The sequence below is a fragment of the Syzygium oleosum genome, unplaced genomic scaffold, assembly GCF_021117445.2.
Source record: "Syzygium oleosum isolate NSW1041296 unplaced genomic scaffold, Sole_v2.1 Sole_v2.02, whole genome shotgun sequence".
Taxonomy (NCBI): Eukaryota; Viridiplantae; Streptophyta; class Magnoliopsida; order Myrtales; family Myrtaceae; genus Syzygium; species Syzygium oleosum.
Genome location: NW_026607486.1, coordinates 3,703,216 through 3,722,328, shown reverse-complemented (window position 1 = coordinate 3,722,328; position 19,113 = coordinate 3,703,216). Strand labels below are relative to the sequence as shown.

The 19,113-nt window shown below is 39.9% G+C and overlaps 2 protein-coding genes across 3 annotated transcripts; one reads left to right on the top strand and one right to left on the bottom strand.

Moving 5' to 3' along the window:
• The first annotated feature begins 4,243 nt into the window (after positions 1–4,243).
• On the top strand, positions 4,244–12,666 carry LOC115668169 (beta-galactosidase 16-like). Its single transcript, XM_056308416.1, has 19 exons — positions 4,244–4,596; positions 5,957–6,052; positions 6,133–6,245; positions 6,434–6,500; positions 6,680–6,772; positions 6,864–7,007; positions 7,324–7,418; positions 7,774–7,879; positions 8,080–8,164; positions 8,240–8,358; positions 8,453–8,614; positions 8,845–9,026; positions 9,134–9,225; positions 10,323–10,432; positions 10,713–10,805; positions 11,507–11,611; positions 11,783–11,928; positions 12,150–12,275; positions 12,439–12,666. The coding sequence occupies exons 1-18, from the start codon at positions 4,423–4,425 to the stop codon at positions 12,268–12,270; spliced, it is 2,103 nt and encodes a 700-aa protein (XP_056164391.1). The 5' UTR covers positions 4,244–4,422; the 3' UTR covers positions 12,271–12,275; positions 12,439–12,666.
• Positions 12,037–15,655, bottom strand: LOC115668155 (N-glycosylase/DNA lyase OGG1). 2 transcript variants are annotated; one of them, XR_008815834.1, is made up of 4 exons: positions 14,800–15,655; positions 14,051–14,261; positions 13,211–13,712; positions 12,037–12,440 (listed from the first exon to the last, which is right to left on the bottom strand). XR_008815834.1 is itself a non-coding variant. In XM_030589655.2 (3 exons), exons 1-3 carry the CDS (start codon positions 15,615–15,617, stop codon positions 13,476–13,478), a joined length of 1,266 nt encoding a protein of 421 aa, XP_030445515.1. In that variant the 5' UTR covers positions 15,618–15,655; the 3' UTR covers positions 13,038–13,475. The 2 variants fall into 2 exon arrangements, 1 of the variants encoding a protein (XP_030445515.1); XM_030589655.2 differs by lacking the exon at positions 12,037–12,440 and having other exon boundaries at positions 13,038–13,712.
• Between the last annotated feature and the right edge of the window lie 3,458 nt (positions 15,656–19,113).

The window sequence follows — 19,113 nt, the reverse complement described above, 5'->3', positions numbered from 1 at the left end:
GTCCGTATTACTGTGACTCTCGTCATTCCAATCGAGCACCAATACAACCCTGCCACTCCGAGTTTTCCAACACTCAATAACCATTGGTTCTACCTCCTCTCACCATGAACAAGGCCCACCATCACACTTTCTTTGGCGAGGCTCGCCCTAGCTGCTTGCCATCGCTGGGTGAGGCTCGAACTCGCCAAATCTGATGAGGGTGGAGCCTCGTTAGTGGCAAGGGTGAACGGTTCCAGGTTCCCTAATTTTTGAAACCTGGAAACTACCTTGCATACTCAGGAACTTGGAATTTACCTTATAATAGGTTCTAGGGTCGATTCCAAGGTCTACCAAGATTTCACCTGTACTCTTAATTAAATGATTGCAGTGAATTGCTACAATCCACCGATCACAATTCATATTTAGACATACGAAGAATATGAAATATTAACAAAGTAAAAGTCTCAGTCATGAGTATTATTGAAAATTGAAGCTCATATTAGTGGTTTTAGATTACACATTCATCATTGGACGCCATGGAATACTGCAGGATCGCACGAAGACATGGAATAATAAAAACACAAAGACTTATTCCAGGTTCTAATCTAGAACCTGCCCGTTATAACATGTTCTATAATTTTTGGAACTTGAAACCTATTCTATATACCCTAAAACCTTGAACCGAACCGGTTCTCAGGTTCCCGGTTCTATCCTAGAACCAAGCTCACCGCTACTCGTCGACTAGAGGAAGAAAAAAGGGAAGAAACATAAAATAAAATGAAAGAAAAGAAAAAATAAAAAAATTCGAAAAAAATTAATATATTTATTTAAAAAAATTCACGGCAGCGTTGGCTGCGTTACATAGAATGTCCAGCGTCCATGTCAGCGGTTTCCGGCCAAAATTGACCGAATGGACTGAATTTACTTAAATACAAAATGTTTAGGACTCAATTGGCCAAAAAAAGTTTATAACTAAATTGATACAATTGTAATTTGTTTTAAGACTTTATTGGTAATTCTCCCAAAGCTTATACCCAATCGAATCGACCAATTACAATATCTAACAAAGTTAAGCAAATGCACTATTTAAATCCCATCGACTTCTGTTTTCACCACTTGACGATGAGATTGCACGTGGAAAAAAGAAGGTATCCCACGACTCTTGCGAAGCTGACCAAGAACAATCAGCACAAAAATAGAATGGACCCTTCGAATGTCATCGGATTCGGATCTCATCTAATGCAACGCCGTGATAAGGTCACACTATAATGTCCATATTATATTATAAGCATTCGTTGTCAATTTACTTCTTCTGTTTTGTAATGGAGTCCTCGAAGCAGGCGAAGGTTGACGTAGAAAGGAAGCTAGATCAAGCCCTAATGCACATGCAAATTCAGTCAATGATAGAGAAAATCAAGTCAACGTTTTGTGTGTGCGTGAGAGAGTGTGAGTGTTTCGCAAAACGAGCAACTTTTCCAGCCGTGTTATGAGATCTGCTGCATGCATGCTCATTAAATTCTGCAGATCCCGTGCTACTTTTTGTAATTATTTCCGACCCAACATGCAAAATCTCTCGCTAATGTCGTATTTTTCATTCCACTTGAAATAATCCCACGTTGAACTTTAATGTCTGTACTAATTCTCTCTCGTGCTGTGCGGTCGGATCAGCATGCACTACACTACAGTAGACATCGCTGAAAACTTGGCTTCTGCACGAAGCATTCTGACAAACTATGTGTTTCCACTTTCCACCATTATTTCTTCCTTGTTTTTTCGTCTTTCGATCGGGCGTTGTTTCTCGCTTGCTTCAGGGACAGCTTGAGATCGAGCGTTAAGCCCAAAGGAGTGGCATCGTGTCTTTTAGCTTTTGTCCTCTTCTTTTCGTCACTGCCATGCTCGCACAGCTAATGAAGAATGTAACGTAAGATTGCATCGTTATGCCTGTCTTTTACTGAATTTGTAGTCCATTTATGAAATAGGACGAGAAGAACGAGGGAGGGAGGTCGAACCCTAGCGTAGTCGTTAAGGATTCTTAAGTGTGGCGCCGTGGTGGTGGGTCCTGCGCTAACGTCACCCCAGATTTACTCCTCCGGCTGTCGGCCGTGCGGGGGGTTCCTGGGTTATCAAAAAAAAAAAAAACGGGGGAGGGAGGTGTCAAATTTTGGAGAAAAAATAGTAACCGATGGTCCTCAAATTTGATTATTTCTACGGTTTCGATATATCCTCAAGACGGAGAATTTAGCCCTCAAACTTTAGTATCTACACAATTATTTATCCCTAGGGAAAATTGTTCAAAAATTGTTAAACCTATTGTACGGCAACCAATTCAGTCTTAAACCTTTTGATTGTACCAATTTAGTTCTAAACCTTTTTAATTGATCGATATTTCTCGATATTCATTGAAATTCAAGAGCTCTTAAAAAAAAAGCCTAACATAGTTCTAAACATTTTGACGATATGCCAATTTAGTCCTAAAACTTGTTTTTGTGTCAATTTAGTCTAAACATTTTGAAGATTTGCCAATTTAGTCATAAACCTATTATTCGTATATTTGGCGGGAAGTACTACATTGGCAACTCGTCAAAAAGTTTAAGACTAAATTGGTAAATCATCAAAAGGTTTAGGATTAAATTGGCAAATTATCAAAAGATTTAGGATTAAATTGGCAAATTATCAAAAGGTTTAGGACTAAATTGGCATAATTAAAAGGTTTATGACTAAATTACGAATCATCAAATGTTTAGGACTAAATTGGTATAATTAAAAGAGTTATGATAGAATTTGCCACTCGTACGATAGGTTTAGGACTTTTGAACAATTTTCCTTAATCCATGACTCATATACATATCGCATTGGTGAGTGGCGAACTTTTGATAACGTCACGTTTATCGTGAAACGGAAGATGTATAATACACTAACGACTTCTCGTGATCCCTAGCTAAATAGCACGTCCATTTGCAGTACCGATGAGGCTATAATGTCGTGATTATCGGTTCTTTCAAACAGCCTTAGAGTATATCGAGTCGCAATAGCTATTATTACGTCGAATGAAACACGATTCGGACCCATAAAACTGATGTCGGGTAATGGATTTGATGTAATATGTGATGCATGGAATGTCATTACCAAAGTTACCGGATCACACGAGACAGGTTCTCCACCTCAGGTGCGAAGCTCGCGATGCATGCATGAACAAGAGAATCCGAATGACGACCCATTTGCATTCGGTTGCATGTGAGTAGTTTGACCACGCAATTCAGCTGCAACAAAATTCCGTTGGATCATTTAACTTTTTCATACGAAAGAGCAAAGCAATAGGTTTTAGGGAAAATTATCAAAAAAGTTTTCAACCTATCGCATGGACGCCAATTTAGTCCCAAAATTTTCAATTTAGCTAATTTAGTTCGAAATCTTTTGACGATTTGTCAATATATTCCATTTGGCCAATTTTAGCCGGTAATCACTAATGTGGACAATTTTTGCATTTTTTTTATACTCTTTTATAAAAGAAAAAGGAAAAATAGAAAAATTGTCCACATTGGCGATTGCTGGTTAAAATTGGCCGGAAGGACTATATTGACAATCATCAAAACGGTTATGACTAAATTGACCAAATTGAAAAATTCAAAACTGGATTGGCATCCATACGAGATGCCGATTTCAAAAGGCGACAAATTTAACTTACCGGATCTGCTGATTGGAGACAAAAGAGTTCAAGACTCCGATACCATGAAAGCAGAATAGCAAGAAACACAACTTGCCAAAAATGAGGTGGCACTATAAGAGGCAAGTAATCTGTGCAAGAAAGGAAAGTATGACCAAGCTTGATCTCTCATGATCTTGATAGACCCACCCCGTATTGTAGGCACAAAGTCCCTTCCGGAGGATTAATAACCTACTCTCCATCATCGATCAATGATAATTTGCTCTTTAAGGTAAATGAATCAGATCCAAAGCTGTAAATTATATGGCAGGCTTATGCAGGTGACATTGTTTCTCAGGCAGGCCATGCACTTTGCACTTGCTTGTTTCTCTCTCACCACCCGTACAAATCGTCTCTCTCTCTCTCTCTCTCTCTCTCTCTCTCTCTCTCTTTCTCTCTGGTAACAGCTGTGTCTTCCTTATTTAATTACCATAATAAGAGCGATACCATTAATGAACCTTGCTTTCGTAGTCATGCGACTGCAGAGTGACTGCCGTTTGTGATCTTTATATCCTTATATGCAAATGCTCTCGAGTCAACCTTCTTGTTATGTACCGTTTTCCTCAAATAATGCGTTGCGTGCAGTGCGAACGTCTCCATCACACTCTCTTTCAGTCTACACGTGTATAAGCGAGTCTGAGGGCTGGGCATGCACCTAGTATGATGAGCTGCGCTGCTTAGCATCGGCCATTCTTTGCCTTTCGGGTTCGGTTCCGGTGGAAGAGGTGTTGTCGCTGGAGATGATGGAAGGAAGGGACTGTTTCCCGGTGCTCTGGTGGTTGGCGCTGGCATTGATGGCGATTGCCGTGGCGAGCGCGTGGAACGTGACGTATGATGGGAGGTCGCTGATCATCGATGGCCAGCACAAGATCCTCTTCTCCGGGTCGATTCACTATCCTCGTAGCACTCCTGAGGTATGGAACGGGGACTTCCTGTTTTTTATTTGCTTCTTTGTTTGGTCTTCTTTGGTTATGTTCTTGTGAGTTTATGGATTCGATGATTTTCTATTTCTGGATTTTGATATAAAAATAAATGGGGGAATAGGGGGAGGAGGAGAGCTCCTTTTGAGCAATCGATAATCTTCCATATAACTTTGGGTACTGGAGCAAGAATTCTCGACCAAGTCATTACCAGGGACGAACGGTTTTAGGGGCTTTTTTCTACCTAATTTTTGAAATCTGGAACCTTAATCTTGGAACAACAAAATTCCTTATTTATCGACAACAACAATCCATAAAAGATAAACACCTAAAATAAAAAAAAATTCAAAACATGTAACGCGATTCCTTAGTACCTTTTTTTTTTTTTGGAATGGGAATTGGATCGGTAACCGTAGGAACTTGGAACCGGACCAATTCCTATGGCCGGTTCGGTCCGATTCCGGGTTCTACCATTGACCCATTCTACATATAGAATTTATGTGTATTTCTTTCGGGAAAATTTTTATGATAAATGAATATTTTCAAGGAAATAATTTTCCAAGAAATTTTTTTCCTCTTTTCAAGTTAGGGAATTCATTTTCCTAACTTTAAGCATACATTTATTTTATCTGACTCTAAGGTTTTTTGTTGAATGATCGCATTCAGCAAAGCAAACCCATGAAAATACAAAAAACTAATTCGTATTAAACTTTTTCACTCAAACAAAGGCACCCTAAATTTCATATTTAACTCATGTTTTTTTTTAGCGCAAAATTGACAGGCACGGTTTACACGAGTTTTAGGACATCTCTTACTTCCTCCGTCAACTTAAAAACTTTTGATTCTTGAACCACTGATCCAATCGAGGAGATTATATGCTCAGCAGTAGGCAATTTGCAGCAAAATACCGCAAGAGAGAGGTGTTTCACTGAGCTCAGATTCTCCGACAGAAGAGCGTGAGATTGCAATACAGATAACATACCGAGCAACGAGGCAAAAAGCCCATGGTTTCCTCCGTTGTTCTTGTTCCTGTGTCAACAAACCATTGCGCAATGTCCCCTAGGGAAACCGAGAAGCTTGTTTTTGGTTTTTTGTTTCTTGTTTAACGACATGCTCTTGTCCTTAACAGAAGAGAAAATCAAGTTTCATGAAATTGTTTAGGAAATTAAGAAGGTCTAATGGGGCCCATTTATTTTATATTCGAGTTCTTATAGAAGCAAGATGACTTATCAGGTCAAAGCGGGAAAAGGGTAGGAGGGAGACATAATTATGCAAAGTACATGCACTTCTATTTGGGTAAAGGAAGAAGGGAAATTTCAATTATTCTAATTAGAAAGTTGACAAACTCCTGCAGATGTGGCCATCTTTGATAGCCAAGGCCAGGCAAGGAGGGATTGATGTCATACAAACTTACGTATTCTGGAATCAGCATGAGCCCCAGCAGGGACAGGTTAAGAGAACACTCTCTCTCTCTCTACTATGGGATTGATTCATTTTAGACTGAAGCCGCTTTAACATGTGTTCTTGCAGTATGACTTCAGTGCGAACAAGGACCTAGTGAGGTTCATGAAGGAGGTCCAAGCACAGGGGCTATATGCATGCCTAAGGATAGGTCCCTACATAGAGAGTGAATGGACTTATGGGTACCGAAAAAGAAAACTACCTTCTTGCACTGACTTCTGAACAAAGTATAAACTCAACAGGAAACTAATTGAACCTACCCACCAAATCATCTTGCGTGGAGTCAGACATGAAATCACACCATGCATTTAGTCTGCTCAAGATTTTTTAATAAATGACTCATGTCACACCATGCAATTGTTGTTTGCAGGGGTCTACCCTACTGGCTGCATGATATTCCGGGGATAGTATACCGATCAGACAATGAACCATTCAAGGTGAAGTCGATTGAAATCTCTAAATGAAACTAGCTTACAGATCACCCATTTATTACACCTTGATGTTGCTGGCTGCGCCTAAATAAACCACCATATGCATATAAGTGACTGATATTATGGAAGCACGGCCACATATTCTGCAATCACTAAAGGGTTGTGCTCTATTTACCACATGGCAGTTTCAAATGCAGAAGTTCACAACAATGATAGTCAACATGATGAAAGCAGAGAAGTTATATGCATCGCAAGGAGGGCCAATCATACTATCGCAGGTTACGCCCTCTCTAAAAAGCTAATCATCCGCTAGATTGCCATAGTGCTGTGCTATATTTCATCACCTAAAAGTGATCCAATGAAATGCAGATTGAGAATGAGTACAAAACAGTGGAAGCAGCTTTCTATGAGGAAGGGCCGCCTTATGTTCGTTGGGCAGCTCAAATGGCTGTGGGACTCCAAACAGGCGTGCCCTGGGTGATGTGCAAGCAAGATGATGCTCCCGACCCCGTGGTTAGTTTCCTTCTCTCTGTTTAGCCTCACAAAAACCATGCAATAAACCATGCATGTGAAATGCAAATTCATTACAGTCCAGTGCTTCAAATCATAGCCTGATGGCAAACAAGGATTCAAACAGGCAAGTTCAAATCACTCAAAATTCACAATTCTTTTAATTCCCTCTTATATAACTTATGAAAAGGATGATTATGACCATTAATTGCTGCCTTACGAGCTCCAGCAGTTATGGATAGACCTTAATTTCATCAGGTCGTCTCTTTAAATCCATGACTACATTATTCAATAAAGAATCATTCGATCCAATTTACAGATCAATACATGCAACGGATTGCGATGTGGAGAAACATTTGCAGGACCCAACTCACCAAATAAGCCGTCAATTTGGACAGAGAACTGGACAAGTCAGTAAGTTTCATCAATTACTCACACAACTAAAATCTTCTAGCTTGCAAATTCTAAACAAGCTCCTAGGCTTAGAACAAAACAAATAACAAAAGGCATAGTCAGCCAAGAAAAGAGACAAACCGATGGATTTCCAAGTTAAAATCACCTAATAACCCAGAATGAAAAGATACCAAAGATTTGCTGACATTGTGCAACGGCACTTTAATTACTGGAAATCACGAAACCATAATATTATCGCATAAACAACCTTCAAGATTTTCATCTCAAATAACATGTACTATTATTTTTTCCACATTCATCCAAAAAAAAAAGAGATTATTAATTTACTACTGACTATGTATGTTACTCTCCACAGCTACCTAGTGTTCGGTGAAGACCAGCATACCAGATCAGCTGAAGACATTGCATTCCAAGTTGCGCTGTTCGTAGCAAAGAAAGGGAGTTATGTCAACTATTACATGGTACACTACTCATTATACAGAATCATCATTTTGTTCTGTACCACTCCAAATACCATAGTGACATTGAGACTACTCAGAAGAAACGATAATTACTCAACCAATGAGAAGAAAACACAAGGTTTCAATCACTGCATTTAACACTGGACACATGCAGAACAGAATAGTTTTTCCTCCTTCACAGGAATACACTTTTATTTCAGTATCACGGAGGGACGAATTTTGGACGAACAGCTTCTGCATTTGTGACAACAAGTTATTATGATCAAGCTCCTCTTGACGAATATGGTATGTGTATATGTACCACATCTTGGCATAAGAGCTGTATGTGCTTCATACTCTACATTGTATGCTTCAATCTAGGTTTGATGAGGCAACCGCAGTGGGGTCATCTCACACAATTACATGGGGCAATCAAGTTATGCTCAAAGGCATTACTCTATGGAACCCCAGTTAATATTAGTTTAGGTGGACTTCAACAAGTACGCACATCATCACAGTGATAATGCAGTCTAATTGCATGCTTGGAGTAGCCAATGGCTTTCTCAAAAGTTCCTCTGCTTTGACTTATTTCAGGCCATTGTCTTCAGAGGATCACAAGGAATTTGTGCAGCTTTTCTGATAAACAATGACGCAGGAAGTACAAGAATCCTCTTTCAAAATATTCCATTTGGATTGCCTCCAAAGTCTATTAGTATTCTGCCAGACTGCAAGACGGCAGTTTTTAACACAGCAGAGGTATGAGTTCGATAGAGTTTGGACTTCGAACTGCAAAAAACACGTTTAGTTATTGTACAAAAGGAATATTTAACTTTCAATCGTCTCCATAATTGAAAACTTTAGATTTTTGGGGGGTCTATATCAGAACTCAAAGATAAAAGTCGAAACTGTTTGTACTACGTCTGGTCAACGACCTGGATTTGGATGGTCCTTGAAGCAGTTATTAATGCTGACTATGCTTCGAACAGACAAGCACAAAAGTTAGTACAAGAACAATGACAATCAACCAGAAGCTTGATTCCAGTGACAAATGGCAAGAGTACAAAGAAGCAGTAGTTTCGTTTGACATGACTTCCTTCAGAGCAAACACTTTGTTGGATCACATGAACGTAACTAAGGATGCATCAGACTACCTTTGGTACACATTCAGGTGACGCACAATCAAAGCATTTATCATCATCACGCTCCAAAGTTTTTTAAACATGAGATAATATAGGTTCAGCTAAGAGCTTGTTTGTTTCACATTGGTTAATGCAGGGTTCAGCAAAACTCACCAAATGCTAAAGCTGAACTGGATGTGTTCTCTCATGGGCACGCATTACATGTATTTGTGAATGGAGTATATGGAGGCAAGCCTTCTAATTCCCTTCATAGTTTTACTATTACCCAAGATTAGAAAAGCACTTGAATGGGTTGTTTTCTGTCCTGGGCACGCACTACATGCAGTGTTTCTCAGTCAGACCAATCCCCCAACCCCCAAGGTGGCACCCCCTAGGCAGAGTATGTGAAAAGAGGAGGAAAAAGAGAAACAATGCAGAAAACGTACAAACTTAATAAGAAATTGAATTAATATGCTAGTTCCAAGAACATCTTTCTTTCTTGAGAGGACATTCTATGTTGGGCCTCTTCAACACTAATAAATGGCAAGTGAGAGGACATTCCATCTTTGACCTCTTCAGGTGAATTGCCATTCCTCGGTTCAATTTGCAGTATGATCTCCCAAATTCCTAATACCATTATGTACAACTACATTTAATTCTCCTAAAATGCATATTACAAAATAGTGATCAAAGCCAACCACAGTGCACACTGGTCCAACCCATGTACTTCTTTTAGGCCCTAATATGAACCCACAGCATTTTGTGAACGTGATTGGCTTGATTTATGGGATTAAGACCAGGCAAGTGTTTTCCTTGAAACTGCAGAAGAGAAAATATAGCGGAGGGCCAGAATGTCAGAAATTTGTCAAACAGAACTGTAGTTGTCTAAAATAGTTGAAAAATAGAAACTCCCTCATGGATTGCCACCTCCAGCAATTTCTTCACTCAACAAAAGTTGTTTAACGCAACACTTAGTGAAGCAGCACTACTCGTGGCAAGCAGTACATGACACATGTTGGGAGAAACAATTTAAATAGAATCTGTGACTGATTTCACCCAGCGATTGCATCCATGGACTCTACAGTGTTCGTAACAAAGAGAATATCAGCAAATCTATGGAGAAATTAATAGCAAAACAATGAGCTACTTTTTGGTCCCAAAAGTAGAAATAGAGAGTGTCCAGTTCAATAATGGATCAACAAATGACCGGGTGAAGTAGCCTTTTTTCAGTGGCATGCAAGACTATTATTCAATGACGCTCAATGATTTGATGTTAAATTATGGACGCATGGTTTATTCACAGCCTCAATATGCACGTCATCTGTTTTATGTATTTTCCTTACCAGGATCTGCTCATGGAAGTCATGACAATTCAACTTTCAGTCTGCAGCAATCAGTTTTCTTCAATAAGGGGATAAACTATATATCCCTGCTTAGTGTCACAGTAGGATTTCCGGTAATGTTCAACATCATTTCCTCATCCGACTGTATTCAAATTTCAAACCTTTGCTTTAGTATTTAAGGTTTTAGGATCTGGATGACAAATATGATTATCACTTTAGATTACGTCACACGAAGTTTCCTTGGGCAATACTATCGTATGAGATTCTAATTTAAAATTATTCTGCTGAAGTTGCTCCCTGTCATGTTAACAACTCTCTGTTCTTCTCATGTTTATTTTGCTTTATCAAGATAAAAGACAACCTATGACATCCTCTGTACGTTTGGATGTTAAGAATTCAGGGGCACATCTCGAGCGGAGGATTGCCGGACCACGTAGATTTAAGATCAATGGGGTGGACTTCACAAACTATGCATGGGGCTACCAGGTAATTTTCTACATAGAAAGAATTTGCTTCTCTCAATCCAAAAGGCGATACATGCATAACATAGTGAAGACTTTCACGTCATCAACGTTGTGGTCTCCTCAGAAAGCAAATGCAGTACATGCAATACTTACAATTTGCTCATTTTCCCCTAATCAACTAGAAAAGTTGACTGCACAAAGTGACAATTTGATCTTTTTTATAATTTTTTTTGTTTTTTAATGCTCAGAAAGCAAATGCAGTATATGCAATACTTACAATTTGCTCATTTTCCCCTATTCAACTAGAAAAATCGACTGTGCACAAAGTGACAATTTTTTTTAATGATTTTTTTTTAATGCTCAGAAAGCGAATGCAGTACATGCAATACTTACAATTTGCTCATTTTCCCCTAATCCACTAGAAAAATTGACTGTGCACAAAGTGACAATTTTTTTTTTATGATTTTTTTGTTTTTTAAAGCTAATGTCTCCGTGACATAAAACTTTACCTTTCATGACTCCAAATTTGAATCATAGAAGCCTCTTTCTTATCACTACTTCACTAAATTATTGCTTCAAAAGCAATTTCAAGAAAGAAACAACTGAAAATGATGCATAAAAAGATGTCTAGCATTCAATTTATCTTCTAATACACGATACACAACATTGAAACTTAGAAGGTTAATCACATTCTAAACTGATTCAACTGAATGACTGACAAAGGTTGGCCTCTCTGGAGAGAATAAGGGGATCTACACAGACTTTGGCTCAAGCAAAGTTCAATGGAATAAGAATGGTAGCTCAATCAGTCGACTCATTTGGTACAAGGTATGCATTTATCTGCTAAGAAGATTGATGTCAACGGAAAAGAAAAGTACAACTTAAACTAGCTCTTTACACGACTTTACACTGGATTACATTGATTCAATTCCGTAAGGTCTGACCGATAGAAGAGAAAGCCAATAGTTTACAACAACCTGCTATATGGCTTTTTGGCAGACTGCGTTCGACGCGCCAGTCGGAAATGATCCAGTGGCTTTGAACCTTAGTTCAATGGGAAAGGGCGAAGTGTATGTCAACGGGCAAATCATTGGTCGATATTGGGTTTCATTTCGCACTGCCTCTGGGGTTCCTTCACAAACATGGTATCTTATTTGCTCAGAAATCTGGGTTTGGGATTAGTTGGTTACTAGCAACTCCGTAAAACATTCATCTTATTCATCTCTCATACCTGCTTTAAATTTTCAGACATATAAAGAAGCAAACATCCCCAATGTTACTGAACATCTCAAATACAAAATTCGTATATATCAATTTACAATGCTCTTCAATGATAAAGAATAAATAATGAAGATTTTCTTCTCAGGTACCACATTCCTCGATCTTTCCTTAAACCAAAAGGCAACCTGTTAGTCATACTAGAAGAAGAAAGCGGAAACCCTCTTGGGATTACAATAGACACCATTCAGGCAACAGAACAACAATAGGAAAGGTAAGTGATTCCTGAATTTTCAAGATTACGTTTTACTTGCACCATTATTTTAGGAATTGTCCATGATGCAGGAATCACTGCAAGAAGAGCCTCAAAATGGAATCATAGCATACTAATTTTTCACTTTGTTAACGCCAACAATTGTTTTTTACATTATCTGTAGGCCTGCAGAGAGCAATATCAGTAAAGCAGTAAGGATCTGCTGGTGGACGATCGTATTAGTCATAACAATGGAGAACGATTCCTACGGGTTCTTCCACAGAGGAATCAAATATTTCTTGAAGCTCCTTCCAATAAGCTGTTCAACTGTAGATAAATGCCTTTAAATTTCTTTACTGTCCTTAGGCTGTCTCACATTAAAGTTTTGTCATTATACTTGGATTGCTAGGAAGTTCATCTAAATTTTGACAGCAAAAATCAATATGTGGTTGATTCAATCTAAACATCTTCACAATTAAACAAAGTTTGCGAATTGAGAACTTTCTACATATTTCAAGGAAGCAGCCACGCTAAAGGTCAGAGAATCAAAACACACATCATACAAGAGAATGATGGCAATTTCAAATATCTTGGACAGATTCAGCAGAAATTCAGATTGCAGGATAAAATTGCTTCTACGGTAATTCTAGGAGAAGTCATTGTGTAGCTACACACAATAACAAAAGAAAGTTCGCACTAAAAAGAGTCACATAAAGATATTGAACAACTCTTTTACCAACATCTAACCAAATAAAAAGTACAAAGCAACACAAAAGAATCATGTAACATTAAAAAGAGCATACATGTCTCAATTAAGAAATCATCTGGCCACAAGGACCATAAACTTTGTTACTAAACTTATCTAAAATACATGTCTAGCACCACGAAGTGTGCCAGGCATTCACAAAGCATCAGATGGAGATATCCTCTGAATACAAGAAATGAAAGTCGCTTACTCATGAAGCCAGAATAGCATCTGCATCTGCATCACCAGATGTGTAACCAAGCAGTGACGACTGAGAGCAAAGTCTGTCGGAGAGCATTATCCAAGCAGCCACGCTTCCACTGGGTTTTCTTCCAGACTTCAAAGCCCAAAGTGTGCATTTGTCTCTGACTCTCCATAGCCTTACTTCATTCAACAAATTGGCAAGCAGAGCAATTACCATGGCCAAACCCAATTTGGTACACAGCCCAATTAATCATCCCTTTCTAGTGAAAGCCTCACTCAGCAACAGAAGCTTCTTTATCTATCCTTTCGACCTTTTCATCTTCCTGGATAGTCAGACAATGTGATGGTATGATGGCCTTTTGAGAAGGTAACTCAGCAATGAAAAGCATAGTCTGAGCCCAACCAGCATATTTCCCATACTTGCTCACAAAAGCCTCCGCTACTCGGCCAGAGAGCTTGGGCGTCAGTCGTGCACCAGCAAGCTCAGGTAAAAGATACCTGGTAGCAATCTTTTAAACAAACAAGACAACATATGCAGATTAGAATTAAAAACTAGCAGAACAAAAGGCACACAGAAAACTTCTAACATTCAACGGGTTAAAAGTGTAAAGGTACATACTAATTACGGAAGAAAGTCTGCATGAATGATGTGCAATGTGAAACAAATTGCATAAATAAAACATAAGAACTTAAGTTAGTATCTCTTTCTAGACATTCACAACCATATATTAGAAGTACATATATGGATCTACTGATTTTTTATTTACAATTGCATGCACAGTTAAGTGATAATAATTCAGACAGTAATCACACCTTCTACTGATTAATAAGAAACAAAGAAACTTACTTGCCACACATGCGTATCAACAGGAATGGCATGATGTTGATCAAGAGAGAAGAGAGCTACGCATGCTGCAACTTTAGAACCAACTCCAGATAAAGTACAGAGAGCAGCAATAGCATCCTGTAGATCCAATCCACGCAGGGATGTAAGCCACTCCACACCTCCGCCAGGTTTTGACTGCAAAGTCTTAACGGTGCCCACAATATACTTGGCCCTGCTAAGTCACATTATCATATATTAGGGAAGCATATAGCAAGCCTATCATGAAAAGGAAAGACGGATAAAGTTTGACATAGGTTGACAGTCAAGGAACCAACAAAGCAACAAGTACTTCACAAGATAACTTCCTTAGAGAATCGACAAGATTTAAGATTCTTTGAGAAGGAGAAGTTTACTGCAGCCACATTTGGCAATGCATTTCGAAAAAAAACGCAGGCAAACTACCAACATATCTAAGAACTATAGCATCAGCTTTTAGATAATCCCTTGAATCACATATGAGGCACTCCGGCACCAGTTTATGAGCTTAGTGATCCATTCTAACAGCAATTTCTTCGGATCCGACAAAACAAGGGTATTCAATGTCCACTACCAATGTGCAGAACTCCGCCAACAAGAACCCAAATTAAAACCATATTAACATATAAGAATGGTGAATGCCGATAGAAAAAAGCCATAACTTTGAGAAAATTACGAATGCTACGAAGAGACTCCGATGATTCAAGCGAGTATAAGAAGATAAAACAATCAACCTGTAACCGAAACCAGCCTCCCTGAATTCTTTCTCCGAGACGGCCAAGAGCCGCTCTAGCGACGGGAACTCATAGAACTCCAAACCCTTCACAGACCCCAGATGCCTCCCCAAGGACGAAACGAAATCCACCATTTTGGTGATCCTCGCGATGTTGTTATTCGACGAGCAGAGAAACTGAATCAAGCACTCCAGAGGATCCTGCCTCAGCACGCGAGCACCGCGCAGGAGCCTCGCCAGCTCGGCGAACCTCGAATCCGAGGCCGAGAACACCTCCCAGATCTCACCCAGCCGGATGTCGGCGTTGAGGAAATCCAGCACCGCCGACCGAGCCCCCGCGCCGTCGGGCCGATTGCCGTGCACGCAGTACGCGACGCCGCCGCCGCCCTCCAGGTGCTTTAGGGAGACGAGGTGGGGGCCGACCGCGCCGGTGAACCGGAGGGGGCCGGTGCGCTTCCACCTGAAGGTTTGGCCGGTGGGGAAGGTGAGGGGCAAGGAGAGCTCGGACTCGGCGAGGTCGAGCGGGACCCACTCCGGGGATTCGGCCGCGAGGGATTGGCGCATCGAGACGGGTTTTTCGCAGCAGCGGCGGCGGCGGTGGTGGTGGAGGCGGTGGATGGTTTGAGGGGTCGGAGGAGTGGACGGTGGCGATGGTGGTGGTGCTCGTCTCGGCCTCTTCATGGTCAGTAGGAGAGAGGAGAGCCTTCTCGGGGAGATGGTGGGGGCTAGGGTTTGGAGCCTCTTCAGCGAAGAAGCTCCATGCCTGCAACTGCAGGGGAGGAGGAGCAAGTTAGGAGAAAGAATGGATGACGACGTCATCAAGCTCGCATCATGAAGATCGCCAGAGTCAAATGCCTAACTGATGTCTGGCCAAAATACAAAAAAAAAAAAAAAAAGAAAGAGCGTAATTTGTGCTGTTTTTTCTCTTTTTTTTTAGGAAAAAAATCAGCTCAAATTTTGTTCTTTGTTTTTCTTTTTGATCTCCGAAAATAATGTTTTTTATTTAGGGTTAATACCGCGAAAAATCCCAAACTGGTATGCCTGTGACAATTTTACCCCAAATTAATTTTTTGATCATCAAAAACCCCAAACTGGTACACATGTGACAAATTTACCCTCGATTTATTTTCGTTAAATTTTACTGTTAAATTGCTTTGTTAAATGACACGCGGCAATTGATGAATATACCAATTTTATATTTTACCCCCCGTTTGTCACAGGCGTACCAGTTTATGATTTTTTTTGTATTAATTCAATTTAATGAAAACTAACGGAGAGTAAATTTATCACAAATGTATTAGTTCGGGGTTTTTAGTGGTCAAAAACTTAATTTTGAGTAAATTTGTCACATATGTACCAGTTTAGGGTTTTTCGGAGCATTAACCCTTTTATTTATATCAAACTCTTTTGGGAAGTTATGCAATAGTTACTTATTATATCTACTTATGACTTTCACTCGAAAATGACAAAATGAAAAAAGAAGTATTTTGAATTTTAGACGTTTATGAAAAGTTGTGTACGATTTTACCTAGCATTTAACTATTTTAAAATGTCTCTTATTAAGTAAAATATCGGAGCAAAAATACCGTAAAATACAAAAAAAAGGAAAAATTAAAAGTGGAAATTGCATTACTGCATAAAATGCGTTATAGCTCCTCTTTTTGGCTTTCCAAATAGGAGTGAGCCTCAAAATGGGATAGCCGGACTAAGATTATAAATAAAAAAAACAGAAGATAAGTATATTGAAATGCTTAAAACTTGTCACGAAAGTGCAATTGAGTCATAAAACTTTTAAAAAGTGCAATCGAGTTCTAAAACTTGCCACGAAAGCGCGAGTGAAATAAAGTCTTGAAACTTGTCGAGTTTGTGCGTTTAGATCTTTCCATTAACTCCATCCAACTTGATAAACAAAAAATACTAACAAATTTTAGATCACATGTGTTGCGTTATATTGAGTAGTGCGAGGAGGGTGGGGTTCACATCTACAAGCCTGCCAAAATTATAAGGTATTCCTCAAATGACCTGCATACGAGTTAGAGCATTGCTTTACATCATCACAATTTGCAACATAAATTGCGAGGCCATCATGGTAAAAGCTGTTAATTCTCCTTTGATTTCAAGTTTGGCCCTAATTGCGATGATTAGGCTTGAGACAGGGTACGTATTACAAGCGTGTTCGAGGGCAATGATGTTTTTTCAAAGTCTAATAAAATCTAGATAGATTTGTGAGTTCAAGAGGGACATTACAATAAATGGAAACTTTCCCCTTGGTACCATAGCTTAGATTCATACAAAGCGATTCTCCTTGGTTGACTAAGACCTTAAACTAATTCATCTGAGGTCTTGTATGGATCTCGGTATCCCCTGGATGTTAAATACTGAAAGTCTGCGTTTGGTCGATCGGATAAAAGCCAGGATAGGATATGTGTTTATCCTATCCTGTGTTTGGTGGTGGTCTAGGATAGGATAAGGTCGGATATAGACCGGATATAGCCCGCATAAAAAAATCCGAGGGGGGGTGGGATAGACCTGAATAGGATTTCTAATGTCTATTTTTCCAGAAACCCTACGCTCCACTCGCCGTCATCTTCATCCCCACACCTTGTGCGCTTTCACCAAAAAAATTTCTTAGCTTTTTTTCCTTCACCGACTCCTCCGGCCCCGTGAATAGCCAAAAAAAAAAAATTTATCATATCCGACTTTAAATCTGTAGTCCACCAAACAGTGGATAGGATATAAAGAAATCTCAGGATTTCTTATCCTATCCTATCCAATCCTATCTTGTTTAGAAATCCGGACGACCAAACGCAGCCAAAGGGTAGAGCCCGGTACTGGACTCGAAAAAGATATAGCCAACTTGGGAGACTGGGTGTGTAGGTATCAATATGTTAAAATAAAAAACACAGTCGTGTCGGCCCCTGTTTCTCATTAGGGTGGGTTTATTTCCACTTCCATATAGCTAAAAGCACTCTTTGTTATTGAAAAGTGACCAAAAGTATCCTCTATCAAAAGTATCCTCTAATCCCTTCTCTCTCCTCTCTTGACACAATTGTACTCTTTTCCATTATCTCTTTATTCGCTGTCTTAGGGCGTGAATGAAAATCATTCTCTTTCTCGACCCAATTTATGGCCAGAATTAGAAAAATCTATTTCTATTTCCTGGACGAGTTTCTGAGCAAAAAGTAATGTTTGATAATGGCACAAAATTTTTGTTCTCGGAATAAAAATTCATTTGATAGGTTATTTTTAAATTTCTGTTCTTGGCGGCGATGGACTGGGTTAATACCACGAAAAACCCCAAACTGGTACACCTGTGACAATTTTACCCCAGACTAATTTTTTAATCACAAAAAACCCTAAACTGGTACACCCGTGACAAATTAAATTTAAAAAACCCTAAACTGGTAGACCCTATCTGCGATTGGGGGTGTTTTGCTGGTCCGATTCGCCTGGAATTTGGAGGATAGGGTCGCAAGGTGATCCTCTCCGACATACTCCTTGGATTATCCTTGAGGTGCCTTCTTGGGGTCGCTTGAGCAGATCTGGTTTTCTGCATTTCTAGAACTCGTAGTTCCTGTTCATCTGATTGGGTTCGCTGGGTTTCTGGTGTTCTGATGGTCTGACCCTTCTGGAACTTGGAGGATAGGGGCGCTTGATACTCCTCCTAGTCTTCCTCTCAGTCTGGTTGGAACTGATTCTGGGGATTGGAGAGTGTTGTTGTGTCCCTCTCTGCATTCTATGGCAGCTCTGGAATATCGATGACAGAAAATCCTGACTCTCGTAAGGCAATTCATGATCAGAAGTCTTCCAAGGCTTTGATGAAATCTAAGCAGTCTGTGGTGCTCCCTAAGCATCCAGCTCCCTTTGCAATGGGGTTACCCCAAGCTAACCCCCTCTCAGCCTCGTTGGAGGACAGGTCAAAAACTCTCCCGGTTGCATCAGATACCCCGGGTACCTCTAATGCCTATGCTCATCAGGGTCACAAGCCTCCTTGGCGAGGAAGAAGCCGGGGGAGGAATTTATCTAGGCTTCCTCGAAATGAAACTGGTGTTGCTGAGGATAAGTGCAGAGATGATTCGTTGGCCCCTCGAGTAGCAAAGCAGTCAATGTCCAGGCGGAGCCGGAGCAAAGGTGCTTCATCCCCCAAGGCACCCCAGGTGGGTTCTAAACAAATAACAACTCAATGTTCTTGGGCAACAGTGGCTAGATCCGCTGAACAGGGGTACAAGTTGTCTTATATTCCACCTACTTTGGTTGGGGGAAAACCAATAGTCAATATCTCGGACGAGATTCTTGCGAATTCCAATCCAAAATG